This window comes from Culex quinquefasciatus, chromosome 2 (assembly GCF_015732765.1).
Source record: "Culex quinquefasciatus strain JHB chromosome 2, VPISU_Cqui_1.0_pri_paternal, whole genome shotgun sequence".
Classification (NCBI taxonomy): Eukaryota; Metazoa; Arthropoda; class Insecta; order Diptera; family Culicidae; genus Culex; species Culex quinquefasciatus.
In genome coordinates, this window is record NC_051862.1 from 43588530 (window position 1) to 43611339 (window position 22810).

The following is a 22810-nucleotide window of genomic DNA, read 5'->3' on the forward strand; positions in this document are numbered from 1 at the left end:
TGAATAAAATTTTGTTCCGAATATCGTTCAGATAAATAATATTTACGCTGCTTGTATTTACGATATTTACGAAATATTTACGAAAGTAAATCCAATGCGCTACGGATCAACCATGTGCCCAACCCCGTGTTAAAAAAACACAAAAAAAAACTCCAGAAATTGAAGTTTTCCAAGTCTTACTCAAATTAGATTGAGTTAGATAGCTCCAGGCTCTCTAACTCAAGCAACCCATGGTGCACCATTTTCTAATGTCGATATCTCACGAACTATTGGCGAGGATTGTTCGCTAGAAGCAAAAACGCCAAACAAGAAGTAGACAACTGCGGTCAAAAGTGGTTTGCTTTTGGGTTTGCTCGTGGCACCTCAGTTCGTCAGTGGTTGTACTTTAAAAAATAAGCTCCCCTAAACTGCGTTACGTAATAAAAGAAAGCTCCCAAGATCACAAAGTTACAGAACAAGTACAGACCTTTGGCAAGGGTAATACAGAGCTTTTAGAATGGCAGTGCAAATAAAAGTTTTTTTTTGCTGTCAAAATAATCTGCTCATAGGACGTTTTGAAAAAGTAGCTGTCAAACGATACGTCATCCTTGTTCTGAAAGAATTTTGAAGGCCAAAAAAAAGCTGGAACTTCCGTGTGGATTTTTATTTTTCAAATATCCCGTCCCAATGGTTTCAATTCATCGGAAAATCTAGTTCCTCAAGTGTGCATTGTAGTGCTTATTACTTTAAAAGTGCAACAAAGTGGTTGTCGTGATCGAAGACCGTTCAAAATGCTCTAGCAAATTTGTCTCTTCCCCGCAAGCTCTTTTTTCTTCCTTTCTTTTCTCTTCCATTCTTGCTCGTATACTTGGCTCAAAAGTGGCCTCCGAAGGTCGTCGACTCGACTCGCGCGCAGTTTGATAAAGCGCGATGAGTGAAGTCGAGCCACCACCGCCGGGCACGGAAGAGCACGTCCTTCCGATGCCTTTGACCGTGGCACCCGTTCCGACAGACACGGCGGCCAGCATGCTGGAGGACGCACCGGAACATGAAGAGGGCGAGATCGAGGACGAGGAGGAGGAGGACGTCGGCATGCAGTACGAGAACATCAGCTCGGATGAGGAGTTTATCATCCGGGAGCGGCTGCTGCAGCTGCAGGCGTTGGACACCGAGATAGAGCTGCAGAAAAGGATTGCGGGCAGGAACGGCGGCGGACAGGGTGCGACCGGGAGACATAAGGGTATGATAAAGGAATTTTGTTTTTGAGAGTTGTTATTGCGAGATGTTTGTGGCGAACCGCAGTCACTTTATATTTTGTTATCAGCTCTCCATTCAATGAGAACAGATAAGGCGTAATTGTGAACTTAGGAGATTGTAGATTGTGACGAGCTGTTACGTTACAGGGCGACTTGCAACTTTGCAGGATAGCTGACTGATTGCTTAAGAAAGATTTGCTTCGATTTATTAGTTCTATTGAAGCAACTACTGGTGCAAAAATCTGAATGAAACTATTTGTAACAAGAACTCTTTCCAGCTACCCAGAACATCTTTTCCAGGACTTGCATACAAACCTTGAACCGTAAATTTTCTTTAGCATTAACCATTTCTCCCCCCGCACACACCACCTAGCTCTGTATAATAAGCGCATGCAGCCTCCTCCGGCTCCGGTCATCGGAAAGGAAAACTACGAGTGCATTTCGGACGACGACGACTTTGACCTGTTTCGATACGACCCGGTGCCAAAGCCAAAACCTCTACCAGCCCGACGGAAGCCTCGAAGTTCTCGAACCTCGGACTCGTTGAAATCCCTCCGGCCCACATCCAGTCGGTACCGCGGAGTGTCGCGGGAACCCGCCAGGCGTCCGTCCCGAGTCCTCGAGAAGCGCAAGCATGAACCGCGCAAACATTCCCTCTCGGCGAGGAAGCACAAACGGAAAAGGGTTGAAGCTCCGACGACGTCGACATCGACGACCACGGTGAATGTGATCGATTCGAGCGATTCCGAGCGGGACTTTCCGCTGGACAGGGCGCGGCTGCAGGCCGCCTGCAGTATTCAGGACACAAGGAAACGAAAGACTGACAAGGAGAACTGGGACGCGTTGAAGCGCAAGTTGAAGCTGTCGATGCAGATGAGGAAGAAGAGTCAGGAGGTGCTGGCGCTGGCTAGCAGGGAGGTCGTGGAGATTGTGGCGGACGAGCCGATGTTGGTGGAGGAGGACGAGGTGGACGATGAAGATGAGGAGGATGAAGAAGTGTTGCAGCTGCGACTGCAGGCCTTGAAGACGAAGGCAGAACTGAAGGAAACGGATGTTATTAGTTTGTTGGAGGGAGAACCCGTTGGGGAGGAGGAGCCGCCGCCACCGCCGGAGAAGGCCGTCGAGGAGCAAGAACTGCGAATGATCGCGCTCCAGTCGGCATTTACCAAAAAGCATCAAATAAGACTGAAAAAACGGCAGGAGGAGCGGCCGTACTCGCCAAGTGACGAGATTCGGTTGCTTTCGCCGGTGACGGATTTGCTGCCTGGCGGGGCGGAGGTCGTGGAAGTCGATGAAGACGTCCAGATCATCGTGACCAAACCGGAAACGGTCGAGATAGCCGACAGCTCGGACGACGAGGAGAACCGAATGGAGATTAGCCCGATGGAGAGTCCAACCGTGCCCGATGTTCAACCGGTGGACATGGAACTCGCCTCCGCCAGTGGAGAATCTCAAAGTCCGGCACCGCCGGCAGAAGAGGTCATCAGCCAGGAGCCGGAACAGGTCGTCCTGCAGCTGGATTCTCCAGTGTCTCCCGCGGTCGAAGAACCGGGTGATCTGCAGAGCAAGTTCCCCGAAGAGGACGACGAAGAAACGCTCCGAAATCAGCTGCTGTTGAACCTGTCGGGATCACTGCCGACGGTGGCGACACGTCCGTTGACACCGGACTCGATGGGCGAAGAGGAAGCGGACGCACTGCGCGAGCTGATTCTGTCCAGAATGAACAACAAAAAGGTGAACAAGCAAAGGGAGCCAACGCCGGCGGATATCTCCAACGAAAACGACAGTCAAAACATTCCTCCGCCCGAAGAGGCCTCGATCGTCGCTAGTGATCAACCAACTTCCAAAGCTCAAGCCACGAATCAATCGCGGGGACCGACGAATCCCAATCTGATCACGTTGATCGGCAAGCAAAAGATCGCCCGAAAGAAGAAAAAGAAGTCGGCTGGGAAAGTGGCCAGACAAGCCGCGGCGGCGGCTGCTGCTGCTGCTGCTGCGGCCGCTATAGAACCAATCGCGATCGCTGCCCCTCCACCGTCGAGAAGCCTCGTCAAAGCCCCAATTCCACTAGTGCCTCCCCCGCCCGGAATTCCTCCCCTAATCCAAGCACCGACCGTAACGACCACGAAGGTCCTGGTCAACCCGAACAAGCTAATCAATCGAAACACCGTGAACAACGCACCCAAAGAACAAACCCAGCAACGCTCAGCCATGGTAGAAAATTACGTACAAAAACCTGTGCCCAAGCTAGTCATCCAGCTGGGTCAGTCCGATTCGGACTCCGACCCAGACTACTACTCGGCACCCCAATCGGAGCCGGAAGTCGAAGTGCTGCGCGAAACATTCCTCCGCGATCTGGACAACGCCAGTCCGTCCCGGATAACGCTCGAGTCCCCCACCTACTCGCCAATCCCGGACGATCAACCGCCCACCCCCCTTCAAAAACCAGCCGATCCGGCCTTTGCCCAACGGTTAGACCAATTCCTGCGCAACGTTCGCAGCAAAACCGACCAAAATCAAAACGTAACCGAGGCTCCGTCGGCTGGTAGCGGTTCCCACGGCTTAGCCGCAAGTCCACGATCGACGACGCCCCGAAAGCCCATAACGGCACCAACGGCCGTTGCCGCCGCCTCTCCAATCACACCCTCGGTAAGTAAACCAACTCAATCGAGCACGCGTGGCTGCTTTCGTCCAAAAAATCAGCCACCGCCCAACAGACGCCCAGAGATGTTTGTGTGCTTTGCAGGCCGTCCGTCACCTACCCAAATCGGCCCAACTTGAGTACAAACGACTGCTCGCCCGAATGGCCCAGCTCGAAAAGCAACGCCAGCAGCGATTCGTCGTTCAAAACACCCCCGCCGTCGCGCTCGCCACTCGGATACCTCCCCCGCCGCCGCCGCCCACACTCACCAAAACCATCGTCAACAACGTCGGTCCGAACGGGGACGACGAACAGTCCGGCAAGAGTCACGAAATCGTCGTAACGGTAAACCACGAAGGACGCGACGTCGTGACAGTTGACAAGCCGGTCCCACCTCCCGCCAAACAAACGGACACGCTGATCAAGCGGGTGCTGATCAACAACACGGTGACGCAGGCCACGGTGCGGGCACCGGTGCCACAACCGCAAGAAGAAGCCAAAGATACACCAAGTAAGACTGTTGTTGAACAGGTACGGCAAAAGAGTCCGTCGAGGGTGGTGGGCAGGAAGGAGGACGATCCGGATCTGGCGACGTTGCGGGAAGCGCTGCGGAGGCTGCCCCGGATCAAGGAGGACGATCGGCACCGGGTGCTGAAGCTGGCGGAGGCACGCTATGAGAATCATAGGTAAGAGCGATTAAGCTGCATTTCTATTAATTTTTATAACTAGGTACATTGTATGTTATTTGAAATACTTATGTTTTGTAATGTTTCACATAAATAAGTAAAATTTTACTATAATTTTTGGTATAAACATACTAAACAAAGTTATCAAAAGTTCAAAATCGCTCACAAAGTGTTGGAGACACTTTTAAATGACATGCAAACAACATTGAATGCTCTTTCAAAAATCAATCAAACTTAGAAGGATAATGAGGTACGAACAATTTTTTGGCCTAATGTTGTGCCTTTTATAAGTAAATTGTTTTTATAATTTGTTTAGTACTGTTTTTTGCAAATCGATGTCATGGTCGTAATGAGGACAATCTCTTGCGTCTAAAAAAGTATCTTATGCAAAGTAAGGCACTCGAAAGGAACGCGTTAAGAAAAGTTGTGCATCCTTTTCGGGATTCAAAAATCACAAAAAAAAAATCTAATTTAAAAAAAACTAAAACTTCTAAATTTATCAATTAAGGCAAATTCTAACTCTTTACCAGGGCTGCGGAGTCCGGTCATATTTCAAACGACTCCGACTCTGACTCCGACTCCGGCTTTCTCAGATTAGCTGACTCCGACTCCGACTCCGGCTCCGGCCTACCAACTCTAGCCGACTCCGACTCCGACTCCAGCTTTCAACAAATGGTTGGCTCCGACTCCGACTCCACATCTTTTAAATGTTTCAAAAGTTAGTTAACTATCATTGGTTAATTATTTTTAAAACATTGATAAATAGGATTATTTAAATACTCTCTAAGCGTCATGTTTTTCTCAAGAAAAATTAGTTAGGTAAAAGTAAATAAACGGAAAAAAGTTTCTAGGTTACAAGTTTTATACGTTATGGAAACAGAAATCAAAAAACATCTTCAGTTTAAGAGGCATTTTGAGAAGAACAGTTTTGTAAGTAAATTTGGATTTATTTGCTTAACCTCAAATTTGAAAATATTTTTTTCAAAGCTAATAAATTTTAATATTAAATTGTAATTTTTAAATGAATATCTAAAAGAAACCTGGCCTTAATGATCTATTGAACATTAAAATTCAATTTCTTCACTTTCAGGCTGACATTTGTAAGAAGCACAGTGACAGGCACCTTGTTTTTTGAATGACAATTTTAAACGAAACATTTTTTTTTGTTTTTTTTTTAAGACGTACATAGACATCACGCCATGGCTGAAGGAGATTATTATTGCAAATCAATGTATCTAAACAATTTCTTCGTGGTAAGGACGCTTAAGATGTCCTTTTCAAATATCTGTGACATAGAAAATATTTTAAGCTGGAAATTTTAAATTTATTTTAATTTTAAAATTTTATATACTTTAAAAGGGAGGTGCACGATACTTCGTGAATCTCTACCTAAAACGAAGCTTTATGGATGATCTTTCGCCTCCATCAAAATATATGAGCAAACTTAAAATATAATAAAAAACAAATATCCACAAGTAAAATATTTTCTAGGTCACAAATATTTTTTTTTTTTAAGGTACATTGATTTGCATATATTGGCGTGAGACATACAGTATGAGAAAATTCATACCAGTTGATAATATTTTGATTCTGTTTTTTTTATTTACAATATTTGAAAAATAAATTTAAATCCTATATTTTGTTCTATACATTTTTTTATTAGTTCATTTTTGCACTGAATTCTAGAGATTTGTTCAACGATAATTTGCAACGATATCAAAATAGTTTACCTAAAATCACCATCAACATCAACAATCAATGATTATTTCAAATTTGTTGCAACTTCTTTTGACATTTTTTGTTAGTTTCAATTATTTTCAATGCAACACTTTGATTTCTTGTACTCAGTTATAAACAAAATGCGCCATGTTGGGTTTCAAGTGAGAGATTGTTATTATCGTTGATTATTTGTTACAAAAGTTAAACTGTTAGTGACTCTTTTTCGATCTGCAAAAACAGTGATTACTATTTATAATCTTTTTATGTAAAAATATAAGTTGTTTTGTAAATTAAACTGTTACATAGGAAATACTGAAGAATAAAAAAACATATTTTTTTCTTGAATTTAAGATACAGTCGACTCTCTGGCTGTCGATCTTCTCGATTTCAATATTGCTCCATCTATCGATGAATTCTTCAGTCCCTTCAAACTGCATACTTCGATTGGCTTTATTCCTCGATATTCTCTTTTGCTTGAAGGATCTCTTCCTCGACGGTCCCTTGGATTCTGTTTGCTTTAAAAATCTCTTCCGGTTGTCAATGTTGTCACTATCTCATGGCTTGCATAGACATTTATCTTTGCGAAACGAAGCTTTGAAGGGTGTTTGACATTAGTTTGTTTTTGTTTGCTGGACGTTGCCATGATTCTCTCCCATAGCTGGGTACCAAGAAAAACATATTTTCAATCGAGTCTTCATTTTGCATCGTTCTGTAAACTGATGATTCTCTTCCTCGACGGTCCCTTGGATATTGACAACCAGAGAGTCGACTGTAACTCCGGCTCCGACTCCGACTCCGGGTTATCAGAAATCTTCGGCTCCGACTCCAACTCCGACTCCAGCTCATAAAATTTAGCCGACTCCGGCTCCGACTCCGACTCCAGCTGTTCGAGTTTTGACGACTCCGACTCCGACTCTGACTCCAGGTCTCCAAAAAGACCCGACTCCACCAACTCCGGCTCCGACTCCACAGCCCTGCTCTTTACAATTGGATAATTTTCACTATTTAAACCACTTTTTTTGTAAACTTTTTCATAGAAATTTGCTTGCTCACTTCCTATTGAACTAATTTTCAATCGATTTCAGTTGAATACGCTTTTGAATGAGCTATAATTGATCGTCAAAGTGCTTACATGGCTCCATTAGAGGCACGATGTTAGATGCTGTTCCCACAAATGCTGTGAAAATTAAAAAAAAATCATGAAACTTTAGAATTTATTACATTTGAAAATAAAAAATAAAAACTCCAAACATATAAAAAAAAGTTCTAGGGATTTGCAAATATAAATAAAATAATACAGTACGTTCTCGCTTGTCCGAAATCCTCGCCAACATTTCAAATATCAAAAAATCTTAAATTCTAAAAAAATAGAAACATTTAAAAATCTTCAAAATTAAAAAAATGCATGATTTTTGAAATCAAAATTTTAATGCCTCAAACATAAATAAATTCAGGAAATTTTAAAAATCCAAAAATTATAAAAGTTAAAAAGTTCAAAAGAGTAGGGATTTGTTAATTTGAAATACGGTTCATAATCAATCCTAGATTACTTTTTCAAAACAACCAATGAGCCATGGATTTCATATGTGCATAGGACCTTTTGAATAAGTAAGCGAGAATTATCCGATATCTTGGCAAAACTTTTAAATATCAAAAATTAAAATATTTTTTTTATCTTTCATATCGAATAGATAATGAACTGTTTTTTTTTAATTCAAAATTATTGAAATATAAAAAAGGAACTAAGTTTCTAAATTGAAAAAAAAACTAAATTAAAAAAAAACAATCACAAAAAATCTTGAAATAGAAAAATGTAGAAATTAAATTCCAGAATTTCTTAAATATGAAAAAATAGATTCAAAAATCTAGGGATTTTGAGAATTTTCTCAAAAAAAATCTGGTGAAAAAAATATGAAGATTAAAAAAATTAAAAACCCTTAACGCTAAAGAAATTTAAACAAATTAAAATATAATAATCAGAAAGTTCAAAAATCTAGGGATTTGAAATACAGTTCGCCAAAACTAAAAAAAAATTACAAGAAAAAAAAACTTAATTTCAAAAAAAAAAAACAAAGTAAATAAATCAAATATTTTAATATAGCAGTTCTCTACGAAATCGATCTTTATTTTGAGTTTTAATTTTTGTATTTTTTAATCCGGCTGAAACTTTTTTGGTGCCTTCGGTATGCCCAAAGAAGCAATTTTGCATCATTAGTTTGTCCATATAATTTTCCATACAAATTTGGCAGCTGTCCATATAAAAATGATGCATGAAAATTCAAAAATCTGTATCTTTTGAAGGAATTTTTTGATCGATTTGGTGTCTTCGGCAAAGTTGTAGGTATGGATAAGGACTACACTGAAAAAAATGATACACGGTAAAACTTTTTTTTGTGTTTTTTTTAATTCCACATTTTGTCACTAAAACTTGATTTGCACTATTTTTAATTTTTTTCATTTTCTGATAAGTTTTAGGGGACATAAAATGCAAACTTTTCAGAAATTTCCAGAATGGCAAAAAGTCTTCGACCGAATCAACAATTTTTGAATCAATACTGATTTTTTTTCAAAAAATCGAAATACCAGTCGAAAAAAATTTTCAACTTCATTTTTCGATGCATTAGCAATCAAAAAGTACTTTAGTGAAATTTTGATAAAGTGCACCGTTTTCAAGTTATGGCCAATTTTAGTTAACTTTTTAAAAATAGTCACAGTTTTTCATTTTTTAAAATTAGTACCCATGTTTGCCCACTTTTGAAAAAAATATTTTTGAAAAGCTGAGAAAATTCTCTATATTTTGCTTTTTTGAACTTTGTTGATACGACCTTTAGTTGCTGAGATATTGCCATGCTAAGGTTTAACCCTCTCCCGCCCATGGTTACTCCAGAGCACCAAAACTTTGAACTCAAATATCTCGGAACTGACACAACTTTTCATGGTGCTTTAAGTTGCAGGTGTTCATGTAGAATATATACTAACATCTCCCCAAATTTCATCAAATTTGGTTAAGCACAAGCAAAGTTACAGTGTGAAATGTAAACAAAAATGGGCCAATTTTAGGGAAATAAATAAGACCTGTTTTCGAAAGCCCGTAAAAATTACCAAACACAACATTTTATGAAACAAAAAATGTTTTGCTATCATTTGAACCTTGGACAAGAACCCCTGTGAATAACATTGTGAGTTTGGACCGGTTTTAAGTGTTTTTCAACCTTTTTCATTTGGTGCACCAGAGCACCACCTAGGCATATGAGCAACTTAATATTCAGGAGCACTTTTTTCTAAATTACAGAAAAAGCTTATTTTTATCAAAACAAAAGTTTATAAACGTTTTGACTATTCATAAACAAGACAAAACATTGTTATTAGACCGACAGTTTTATTATTTTCCTCATTTTTCATGAAAATGGTTGTTTGTGGGTTTTGAATGAGCCAATCAAAGAAACCTGAAAATGCAGAGATTTTAGAATTTGTAGTTAATACTTCAGAAATATGGTCTTACAGCAAAGAATAAGTAGTTTTTAACACATTTCGAAGCGTTTTCAAACAAATTAACCAATAGATTTGAAGAAAACGAGATTTTGTGGTTTAAAAAAAAGTTGCCCATCTTCCTGATGGTGCTCTGGTGCACCACTTCAAATTCTACTTTTTTGCCCCAATTCGATGTTTGTGGGTCAAAGTAAAGTATTTTCTGCATTATTGTACCAAAATTAAGCCATTTACGATTTTTACGATAAGCAAACAGCTCTGGGCGTTAGAGGGTTAAAAAGCAGGAAAATTTATGTTTCTTAGTCTCACTCAAACAACCCACCATTTTCTAACGTCTATATCTTAGCAACTAATGGTCCGATTTTCAATGTTAAAATATGAAACATTCGTGAAATTTTCCGGTCTTTCCGAAAACAATACTTTTAAAATTTTCAAATCAAGACTAACATTTCAAAAGGGCCAAACATTCAATATTACGCCTTTTTGAAATGTTAGTCTTGATCTAAAAAAATTGAAAGTATTTTTTTCGGAAAGATCGGAAAATTTCACGAATGTTTCACATTTTATCATTGAAAATCGGACAATAGAGTTATCTACGAGCGCATGTATTGCGTGTACGTACACGAAGGGTTTTTAGGTTAAAATTTGTACCCCCAGCAAAAACAAATGGTATGCTAGTGTGCGTAAGGTCGGGCTTAGATAACTCTATTAGTTGCTGAGATATCAACGTTAGAAAATGATGGGTTGTTTGGGTGAGACTTAGAAAACATAAATTTTCCTGCTTTTGAAACCTTTGCATGGCAATATCTCAGCAACTAAGGGTCGTATCAACAAAGTTCAAAAAAGCAAAATAAAGAGAATTTTCTCAGTTTTTCAAAAATATTTTTTTCAAAGGTGAGCAAACATGTGCACTAATTTAAAAAAATGGAAAACAGTGACAAAAAGTTAAATTAAAAATCACCAAATTTTTTTACCGTGTATAATTTTTTTTCAGTGTAGTCCGTATCCATACCTACAACTTTCCCGAAGACACCAAATCGATCAAAAAATTCTTTCAAAAGATACAGATTTTTGAATTTTCATATATCATTTTTGTATGGACAGCTGCCAAATTTGTATGGAAAATTATATGGACAAACTTATGATGCAAAATGGCTTCTTTGGGCATACCGAAGGCACCAAAAAAGTTTCAGCCGGATTAAAAAATACAAAAAAATCGAATGACCGAAATCTCAGAGAATTGCTCATTCAGAAAACAAAAAATTGACAAAAAACATATTTAAAAATCATAAAATCGAAAATTTATTTAAAAATATTCCTCAAAATTTAAAGTTCTTAGATTTGAAAACTGTAAAATTCAAGAAATTCAAAAAATCTAAAATAAAAATGTTTAGGCAACTTGGGATTTGAAAATTTTAAATACAGATCGTACTCGATTATCTGAAATCCTCGTCAGAATTAAAAAAAAAAATCGAAAATTCTATAATTAGAAAATTCTCAAACTCATAAATTAAAAAAAAACTCGAGCGTTCAAAAGTTCGAGTGTTAAAAAATTCAAAACTTCACAAATTTCAAATATTTTGGACTTCAAAAAAAAAAAAAATACAAAACATCAAAAATACCTGAATCCCAAAAGTTTAAAATTCTTAAGTTCGTAAACTCTTAAGTTTGGCCATTTTTGCTGCCATCTAAGATTCCTGAAAAGGGTTTGTTCAAATATTACGTCCAGAGATTTTCGGGATTCTTAAACCCATATATAGAAAAAAAATACTTCAAAATTCGTGAGTTCAAAAATTCCATAATTCTTAAATTAATAAATGCTTGAATTCTTAAATTCTTAATTTGTTTTTGGCTGAAATCTGAAATGACAGAAAACTAGATAACTTTGGAGAAATTAAAACTACTTTCCCTTTACTAAGCAATCGAATCCGGAAGACTAGCAATCACCAGTAGTGTTGGTCCGAGCCGGGATTTTAAGCCTGATTTACCGTTTACGAGGCGGAAGTTGCCCGTATTTCTCCCTTAAGTACTGCTGATATGCTGATATGCTGATCGGAAGGAACGCGGTCAAGAAATGTTGCGTGTTCTTTTCGTGACCCCCCAAGAAAAGTTGACAGTTCGGTAAGAGCGCGATTGACGGTGTGCGCGCTTGAAGTTCTTTCGAGGAAAAAATAAAAATATTAAAAATATTCAAAACTTAAAATTAATTAGATTAAAAATGTTTATTTAAGAACTTTTAACAACAATTATAAACAAAATTAAGAAATCAATAAATAAAAGCAAATTTAGAAATTCTTAAATTCTAAAACAAGAAAAACTAAAATTAAAAAAATATGTAATTATGAAATAAGGAAATTAAAAAACTATATAATTATGAAATAAGGAAATTAAAAAATTAGGAAATTAGGAAACCAGAGAATTGGAAAATTTGGAAATAATGATATTAGCAAATAAGTAAAATAAAGAAAATAAGAAAATTATGAAATTATGAAACAAGGAAATTTTGAAATTAGGAAATTAATATGTAAGGAAATTAGGATGTTAGGAAGTTAGGAAATTAGGAAATGAGGAAATTTTTAAAATTAGAAAACTAGGAAATTAGGAAGTTAGGAAATTAAATTAGTATATTAGGAAGTGAGGAAGTTAGGAAATTGGGAAATTAGGATATCAGGAAACTAGGAAATTAGGAAGTTAAGAAGTTAGGAAATTAAGGAATTAGGAAGTTCGGAAACTAGGAAATTAGGTTTTTAGGAAGTTAGGAAATTTAGAAATTTTGAAATTGATATGTTAGGAAATTAAGAAGTTAGGAAATTATGAAATAAGGAAAAAATAGGAAATTTAGAAATTAGAAAATCGTGAAATTTGGAAAATAATATGTTAGGAAATTAGGATGTTAGGGAGTTAGGAAATTTGGAAGTTAGGAAGTTTAAGAAGGAAATTAAGAAGTTAGGAAATTAGGAAATCAGGAAATTAGGAGTTTAGGAAGTTAAGAAATCAGGAAATTTGGAAGTATGGAAATAAGGAAATTAGGATATTCGGAAACTAGGAAATTAGGAAGTTAGGAAATTTGGAAATTATAAAATAAGATTGGTACAAATGCTTAATTTTTTTTTCTGGAATTTTTAAATTCTTAAATTCTTAAATTCTTAAATTATGAAATTCTTAAATTCTTAAATTCTTAAATACTTAAATTCTTAAATTCTTAAATTCTTTAATTCTTAAATTCTTAAATTCTTGAATTCTTAAATTCTTAAATTCTTAAATTCTTAAATTCTTAAATTCTTAAATTCTTAAACTCTTAAACTCTTAAATTCTTAAATTCTTATTTTTTAAAATTCTTTATTCTTAAATTTTCATTCTAGATTATTTAATTTTGGAAGAAATAGAGTTTTCGATTGTTATAACTTTGAAGTTTTTGTAAATTTGTATTTACGAATTTCTATATTTCTGATTTTTTAAACTTTTGGAATTTCGACTTGTACATTCGTTTAGAATTTTAACATTTTTGATCTATTCAATTTATAAAAAACTTTAATATTAAAATTATTATTCAATTCTGCATATTTTTAATTTTGATTTTCCAAATTTCAGTTGAAATTTTCTATATTATTGAAAAAAAAGTTATTTGAAATTTCTGAAATGTTTGTTTTTTTCATCTTTTTGAATTTGTTGTTTGGTTGGATTCCAAAATTTCAGATTATTATTGTATCTTCAGTAAGAACATAGATATTTGTATGATTATTTTCAAGTTTAATTTCACTCTGATTTACTTCATTATGGTCCCGCGAGTGTGGATAAATCGGACAGCGCAGGGGACTCATAATCCAGAGGTAGCTGGTTGGTACTAGTAATAAATTGTTGGTGACACGATGGCCGACATCTATAAAGACAACTTCTTTTTCTACTCCATTTCGACAAAAAAAACTTAATCTGTCCTTTTAGTTTCAATCTCGGTTTCAATATTCTGCTTTTTGAGATTCGTCGAGAATTTTAAATATTATTATATCCAATACAAAATTATTAAAACGTTTGTAATTATCAGTCGCATTCAAAAAGGAAAATTACAATTCTTTGATTTTTTCATCAAAACATATTACAAACAAGCACCGCGCGAAGAAACGTCAAACGCAATCTTTCCGTTTCTGTTACTTTTCAGCTGCGTACCGCTTAAGAAAAATCTTTTCGTGACCCTTTCCTTGACCGTTTCTTGGGCGTTTTTTTGTATGGAGTTTTGCGTTCCTTCCCATCTGCGTATCAGCCTTTAAAACTAACTAACTAAAAGCTAAGGAAAACCTATTTTCGAATGTTGACTAGGGTGATTCAATTTGATTTTATGCCTTCCACGGCAGGGCTGAATTGTACTGAACCCAAGTCCCAAATATGAGTTCAATTGAACAAAAAACGCAACCATAGCTCCTTAAGGCTCCTTAAGGTACCGCTGCTAGGAAGGCACGTCAACAGGTCTAAAATAGACAAGTTGGTTGGTGTTTAACATACCTGCATAGTTTCGTCCACCAATAACTCTCGCCCAACGCCGCCCACAGCAAACGCTTCCGGGAGGAGCTGCAGGAGCTGATCGGCACCGTCGAAAACGCCCAGTACCAGCGCCAGAAGCAGTACGACCTCGAGAACAAGGTGGCCTTCCTGCGGGAGAAGCTAACGGTGATGGAGCGTGCGCTGGCCGTCCACAAGCACCGCATCGTGTCGATCTTCCCGACGCTGCAGGAGTCGCACACCCGCGTCATGGCCAGCCGGAAGAAGTCGATCGAGCTGAACAATCTGTGCCAGGCGATCGGGCGCGAGGTCCAGGGCAATGCTTACAGGTGCGGTGAAATTTTGGGGGCTTGCTCTGGAACGTTTAGTAAACTTTTATTTCTTTTTTTTAGTCCACCGTCGGGACTGCGCGGCGAAATCCACCAGCGGTTAAAGGTACTTACGAGCGAAACGAAACAGCTCAAGCACATGAAAAAGCTCACACTGGAAGAGTTCAAGCGACGCATGATTGAACAGCGTCGGAGGCAGCACGAAGAACCGCCGAATGTACCGCAACCGGTCGTCGAGCCTTCACAGCCAGTTGTCGAGCAAGAGCCAGTGGAACCTCCCGCAAATGAAGAGCCCGTTTTTGAAGTGCCGGAACCTGCCCCGGTGGTAGAGCCGGTTGAGATTAGGGCCAAAAGTGCACCGGCTTCGCGAAGTACGAGTCCGCTGGTGGTGCTCGAGCCGGAACGGAAATCAAACGTTACGCAGGAAGCTCCGGCCGTTCTGTCCAGTGAACCGACCTGGAAGCGCTTCGAGCAGTACACCTCGCCGCTGGCATCGCTCCGAAGGTTAGTGACCGTGATCCGTGTCTGTGTTCTGCAAGCAGTCTGTTTCACTTTTGTTCCAGCAACCCATCGCAAACATTTTGCCCCTCTTAAGTAAAGTACGGAGCTGGTAAGAAACGTGGTCGAGAAAATATCGTTTTTTTTTCGATTTAAAAAAATATGCTCAATCATTCTAGATCAGGGTGGCCACCTCGGGAAAAAAAGCCGGGAAAACTCCGGGAATTTGTTCCACTCGGGAATTCGACTGTAAAACCGGGAAAATATTTTAAGTTTTGTTAAAATTCGACAAATACCTCTTAAATGACTTCAACGTATACTTTTTTCTATTAAAATATTATTTTAGTTATTCTTAATGAATGATTCGGGAAAATTTTTCTGTTGAGTATTCCTTGGTGTATTTCTTTGGCGAGGGGGGAGAAGCAACTACGATTACCACTACCTACACCACCGGTCCCGGTTTAAAAAAACAAATGAGCAACTCTCTACGAAATCGGCCGATTTCGACCATTTTTATTTTTTGTATTTTTTTATTTGACTCAAACTTTGTGGGGGCCTTCCCTATGACCAAATAAGTTATTTTGCGTCATTGGTTCACCCATACAAGTCTCCATACAATTTTGGCTGCTGTCCATACAAAAATGGTATGTAAATATTCAAATAGCTGTAACTTTTGAGTGAGTTTTCTGATCAATTTGGTGTCTTCGGCAAAGTTGTAGGTATTGTTGAAGACTTTTGAGAAAAAAATAGGTACACGGAAAAAAATTGCAGATTTTTTTATCAACTTTTTTTTCACTAAAACTCAATTTCCCAAAATACGTATTTTTTTAATTTCGAGATTTTTTGATATGTTTTAGGGGACAAAAATCCGCAACTTTTGAGCCATAGAGAAACATGGTCAAAAAATCTACCGCCGAGTTATGAATTTTTGAAAAAATAGTAATTTTTGGAAAAAATCGAAGTTTTATGCAAAAACAAGTTTGACATTACTTTTTAATGCAAAATTGAATTTGCAATCGAAAAGTACTTTACAGATTTTTTGATAAAGGGCTCCGTTTTCAAGATATAGGTAGCCACCGAAAGTTTGATTTTAGCGAAATATTTGCAGTTTTTCATTTATTAAAAATAGTGACCATGAGTGACCATTTCTAAAAATATTTTTTTTTGAAAAGTTCAGAAAATTTGCCCACCATTTTCTAATGACGATATCTCAGCAATTAATGGTCCGATTTTCAATGTTAATGCATGAAACAATCGTGAAATTTTCCGATCTTTTCGAAAAAAATATTTTGAAAATTTTTAAATCAAGACTAACATTTTAAAAGGGCCAAATATTGAATATTACGCCCATTTAAGATGCTAGTCTTGATTTGAAAATTTTCAAAATATTTTTTTCGACAAGATCGGAAAATTTTACGAATTACGAATGTTTCATGTATTAACATTGAAAATCGGACCATTAATTGCTGAGATAACGTCATTAGGCTGATTGGGTGAGACTTAGAAAACTTCAATTTTTGTGTTTCTTTTTCTTTAAGCCGCTGTATTTCAGCAACCAGAGGTCCAATCTTCAATGTCTCTTAGACAATTTTATAGCAAATTTTCTGAACTTTTCAAAAAATATATTTTTAGAAATGGTCACTCATGGTCACTATTTTTAAAAATTGAAAAACTGCAAATATTTCGCTAAAATCAAACTTTCGGTGGCTATATCTTGAAAACGGAGCCCTTTATCAAAAAATCTGTAAAGTACTTTTCGATTGCAAATTCAATTTTGCATTAAAAAGTAATGTCAAACTTGTTTTTGCATAAAACTTCGATTTTTCCAAAAATTACTATTTTTTCAAAAATTCATAACTCGGCGGCAGATTTTTTGACCATGTTTCTCTATGACTCAAAAGTTGCGGATTTTTGTCCCCTAAAACATATCAAAAAATCTCGAAAATCAAAAAATACGTATTTTGGGAAATTGAGTTTTAGTGAAAAAAAAAGTTGATAGAAAAATCTCCAATTTTTTTTCCGTGTACCTATTTTTTTCTCAAAAGTCCTCAACAATACCTTCAACTTTGCCGAAGACACCAAGTTGATCAGAAAATTCACTCAAAAGTTACAGCTGTTTGAATATTTACAAACCATTTTTGTATGGACAGCTGCCAAAATTGTATGGAGACTTGTATGGGTGAACCAATGACGCAAAATAGCAAAATAGCCACAAAGTTTGAGCCAAATCAAAAAATACAAATAAAATACATTTCCGGTTTTGGTAGAGAATTGCTCAAATGTTTGATAAGCTGCCACTTTTCCGATCAAGTTCGCGGTTCAATAGAAAATTTACTCAGTGCTATGATTTTTGAAGTCTTATTTCAATAAGTATTGAATTTCATAAGCACAACAAACAATTTATTTTTGTTTTATTATCTATTTCAATATCAACTTGAGGGTGCACAGCAGCTAAGGAAGTTGTTGTCTTTTTATTCATAAATTGTCAAACTTACGGATTTAACCCTTCTACAATATGATTGTAAAAAGAGTCAAAATCTGCTGTTTTTTTGTAGACAGTAACTTTAGGGAATAAATAACCGATAGTTCCCATAATTTCGAAGATACTCAAATTTGCGTACCGAAAATCGTGGTGCAAAAAGCTTAGCTTGATGTGCGCCGTTGAAAATAAGAATACAGTTCAGACTCGATTATCCGAAGGCCTCGGAAAAAAAAACTTATAAATATTGAAGTAAAAAGCCACAGTTTCAACATTTGCATGAACAAAGTGTTTTAAAATGCATTTTACACTAGTTTAGTTGTTTTGCAATCATTTTTAAATAATGAAAAATTTGACGAAAACAAAAATATTACCAAAAAAATAAATAATAATAAACATCAAACATGAAAAATCAAATTTATTTGCTCAAAAAATTATAATAAAAAAAAATCGTGACATCACTTTAAATTTAACTTTTAAACTTGAAAATCGAAATATCTCATAGAAGTTTCGTGTATTTTTCTTTCAGTGTATTTTTATCAGAAAGCCCGTCCCATTTCCTACAAGATTGACTTTGAGCACTTTTTGAAACTATGCAACGACTTCGAGATACCTTAACTTTTAAAAAACGAATTACAACAATACGCTCTTCTCAAAGGTCATTTCCCAGTGCAATTGGTTCCATACATATACACAAATTTTGTTAAAATGCACCGTTTTCAAGGTAACTGTTTAAAAAAACCTCTCAATTATAAAATTAAATAATTTTCAAAAATTTTAATAAGAATACTATTACAAAATTGAGATTTTTATATTTAGGAATACGAAAAAGGTAATATCTCGGATTAGTTTTCAAAAAGCCGTAAGAGCCATTGGTAAACAAAATGCTTTTGGTATCGGTGTTGGACCTACTTACGATAAACCAATATCAAAAATGCTCGAGATTGTTCATCTACACGTCCTTCAAGTGCCCCAAAATAAAAACAAATGAAATTTTGTGTCATTTTCGAGAAAATTAGTGTCAGAGGTCACTATGGCTCTTTGAAAACTCACCCAAGATATTTAAAATATTTTTTTCTTTATATCAACATAAAAAAATAGTTTTTAAATTCAAAAAATAAAATTTCAAAACTCTTAAAGTGGTTATTCAATAAAATTTTGAAAGATCTAATTTTTTCATTTCATAACTTCAAAATTTCGAAATTATCGGAAAAAAAACGGAATCGACGTAACACCTTATAATGTGGCCCTCTTAAACCTTGCGGTTTCGTCAACGGATCCACAGGCGTGTATCGTTCTTTTTGCGACAAGACTCCGCCTCCCGGGTCTCCTAAGTGTGAAGGTATGGCACGGGGAGAGGGCACCGAAAACCTATATTTACACTTAGAATTTTTTTTTTCGAAATTATCATTTTCCTCAAATTCCTCAAAATTCTATAAAAGAGAAATGAAAACTATGTGCATTATTTAGAAACAAGGAAATGATAAGAATGGTAAAATAAATAAATGATTAGAAATTATTAGAAAGTGAACACATTGAAGCAATTGAGTTGCCTTGTTTTAATTATGATTTTTGATTTTTCCAATTTTATTTTCCTTTAATTTCTTTGAATATTTATGAGCATAAATGTAATATTTCAATTGATATTTCTTTAATAAAGTCCGCACAAGATTATCCAAAGTCCTCTGAATCTCACTTCGGATAATCGATAATAGCAAATGCTCTCAAGTGATTTGGAAATTCTTAATTCTAAGATGGCGGCCAAAATGGCGGTGAATTAACCGAATATTGAGAAAATGCATTTGGTCATTTCAGATAACTACACTACGGATAATCGAGTCTATACTGTATCTTAATTTTAAAATTTTTCATTTTTATTTTATTTTCAATTTTCATTGCAGTTTTTAGAATATTTTATCAAATCACTTAAAGTAAACGTATTAGTCGAGTTCATGCAGCGAATCCAGTTTTTTTTAAATTATTTAAAACAATACAGTCCTGACTCGATTATCCGAAGCCTCGATTATCCGAAGTTTCGATTATCCGAAGGTATGTATGAAACTTCGGATAATCGAATCACGAACAATTTTTTTTTTCGTTTTTTTTTAAATCAAAGATGGCGGTGACGAAATATTGATTTTTTTTATTATTTAATAAGCAATCAACTATTCAAATTTGACTATAATGGGGTCGCAGAACTCGAATTCGAGTTCCTCTTTTAGTCAAATTTGAATAGTTGATTGCTTGTTACATAATAAAATGCATTTTTTCAATATTTGGCCGCCATCTCTGATTAAAAAAAAAAGTAAATCACTTTAGCGTAGTTTAGGGGTCATACTTAAGCTCAACAATCAAAAATAAAACAGCGAAAAAAAAAATTTGTTTTTCGTGACTCGATTATCCGAAGTTTTGATTATCTGAAGTGATTTTTTCCGAGGCCTTCGGATAATCGAGTCGGGATTGTAAATTAAATATTGATCCGCTATTGGGAAAGTAGACCCGTGATAAATAAGGGGTTTAACCTTTCTTACCAGCTTCGTACTAACCTTTACCCTCTATTCCATTGGAACTTCCTTTTTTCTCTCTCTTTCTCGATTCTAGTGCACAAAACATTCCGGACGGTGTTATCTGTCCCTATCAGATGCGTGGCGAGTGCGTTGATGAGGGCTGTAAATTTGAACATCTCTGAGTAGTTCGTGTGTGTATGTGCGTGCGTCACATTTTTTCTCCTTTTGATCTCACAAACTTACACACAATCAACCCCATATCACAGTACAAAAACACTAACGAAATCCCCCGACTGGAATACCCTACCTATCCCTATTTTCACTATAATCCCGTTTGCGCAGTGTACAAATCTAGTAGATTAGTCTTCAAACCTCATCTATTTATGTTTCCCACTCCTACTCCCTACTATTGATCCCAAACCCACTTTCTTCCCAACAAGAAAAAAAAACAAATCATCAACCAAAAATTAGGACACAAAAGAAATCGCGCGCGCGGGGGGAAATCATCAAACCGGAAGTGAATCGAAAACGGTGTTCGGAAGAAATCGAAAAAAAAATGGTGCGCGAACGCTTAAACAGTACAACAATCAAACCGAAAACAAAAAGAATCAAGTGAGCTTAAAATCCTCCAAACATTTACAAACTAAACACAAAAAAAAATCCAGTAGTGTGAAGAATGCGCGCGAATTATGTTGCCGAGTCCAACCTGGAGAAGAGCAGGAAGAGTGCATCATAGAAGAGTAGAAGATTTCAGTGGCTTCCACTTTCTCACCACGAGTTTGCCATATGATTGCTTTTTTTCAAACGAGCGTTATTTTTAGTTTTTTTTTCTCGGTTTACTCGCTGTTGGATTGCGAAATATTTTTTAAGTTTAGTAGGGTTTACGCGGAAACGAAACAAAAAAAAACGATTGTTAACCTTAAGTTTATTACCTCAAATTATGCTAGTTTTTTTTGTTATGCTGACTGTGCGATCGCGCGCGATCGTCGTCGGTTGCGGTAAGATGGTTTGCGGAAAAAGAAGAAGAACAATCTTACACCAATCAATCGTCGAGAAGGAAGACACATATTAACAAGTGATGGCTTTTTTGGGTATAAGAAAAGCTACTTTTTATGCTAACTGTTATGGATGAAAAAATATTTTGTAAAAGAAGAATAAACGAATGGAATGAACAAATAAAGTTTATAAAGATAATGAAAAGGGTGTCATTAGTGCAGTCCGAAAGTCCTCAAAGAAAGAAAATGGTTGTGTGGGAAAAGTTCGAAAATTTACAGAAGATCTTTCTTTTTTGATTTCGGGTCATGAAGAATTGGGACCGGATCTAGCAGAAAAGCAAGCCATCATCGAGGATCCATATCCATCCCTTACAAAGACATAAGTGTCAGGGAAGAGTATAATTTGCTCTCCATCCGCATTGACTTTATCTGACTTTTAGCGCCTTTTCTACCAGTCTTTGGGGGATACTGCGCTCAGCTTGCTTTACATCTGCAGTGACCATTTTTTATTCCTGTTTTTACGTTTTTTTGCTTCTTCGTATCATCAATTTTTTTATGTCCTTGTATGGCAATCATCGATCCTTCCGCATTGACATACTATCTTTTAAATTTTATTCTTGTCTTTCGCTTTCTTCATATTTATCATACTTACTACCAGTCATTGTGAGAGGATGCTGAGCTCGACTTGCACTCCATCCGCATTGGCCTTTTCTTATCTTTGATTTTACCTTTTATTTTGTAGTTAGAATCAGAGCCGGAGATTGGGGAGAAGACATCAGGGCAGCGAATAGTATGCTGAAATGGACTGGATAATTCCTGGATAACTGGATAATATATGGAACTACGTCATAAGGGGAAAATAGTTTATTAATTGTACAGTTCTTAAGGATTGTCTAAGTACTACATCTCGATTTGGAGGTTATAAAAGAGTGCACTGTTTACATGGACTTAGCCCAGCTCGATGCGCATGTAGATTTTGTTCGGGGAAATTCGTCGAAAATCGACGAAGACCATGTAAATAAACAGTTTAGACCTTTTTTTCGGAGTAACTGATGGTTACTGTCGGAAGAAGATTTTCGAAGGTTCACCTTTTTTGTTTTATTTAGCTTAAACTTTGTGGGGACTTTCCTAATGACCAAAAAAGCCATTTTGTGTCATTGGTTACCCTATACAATCCTCCAAACAATTTTGGCAGCTGCCCATACAAAAATGGTTCGTAAATATTCGAAAATCTGTTACTTTTGAAGGAATTTTTTGACCAATTTGGTGTCTTGGGCAAAGTTGTAGTTGTGACTTTTCAGCAAAAAACAGGTACACCGAAAAAAATAAATTTGTCGATTTTTTTTTACAAATTTGCAATCGAAAGGTACTTTACAGATTTTTTGATAAAGTGTCTCGTTTTAAAAATATAGTCACCAAATGTTTGCTTTCAGCGAAATATTTTTCGATTTTTAAAAATAGTGACCATTTTTGATTTTTTTTTTTTAGTTCATAAAATTGGCTATAAAGTTGTCTGAGAGACATTGCAGATTGGACTCTGGTCGCTATGATGCAGCGACTTAAAGAAAAAGAATTAGGAAAATTTAAGTTTAATAAGTCTCATCCAAACAACCCTTCAATTTCTAATGTCGATGTCTTAGCAACGGGAAGTTTTCCGGTCTTTTCGAAAACAATTTAAAAAATTTTCGAGGTGGGACTAACTTTTCAAAAGGGCTAAGCATTCAATATTACGCCAAGC

The 22810-nt window shown here is 36.5% G+C and overlaps 1 protein-coding gene across 1 annotated transcript; it reads left to right on the forward strand.

The window, feature by feature from the left end:
* Positions 1 to 577: 577 nt before the first annotated feature.
* Positions 578 to 21271, forward strand: LOC6043051 (titin). The gene is made up of 6 exons (XM_038252329.1): positions 578 to 1219; positions 1609 to 3884; positions 3982 to 4562; positions 14315 to 14593; positions 14657 to 15097; positions 20172 to 21271. Exons 1-6 carry the CDS (start codon positions 910 to 912, stop codon positions 20257 to 20259), a joined length of 3975 nt encoding a protein of 1324 aa, XP_038108257.1. The 5' UTR covers positions 578 to 909; the 3' UTR covers positions 20260 to 21271.
* The last annotated feature ends 1539 nt before the right edge of the window (positions 21272 to 22810 follow it).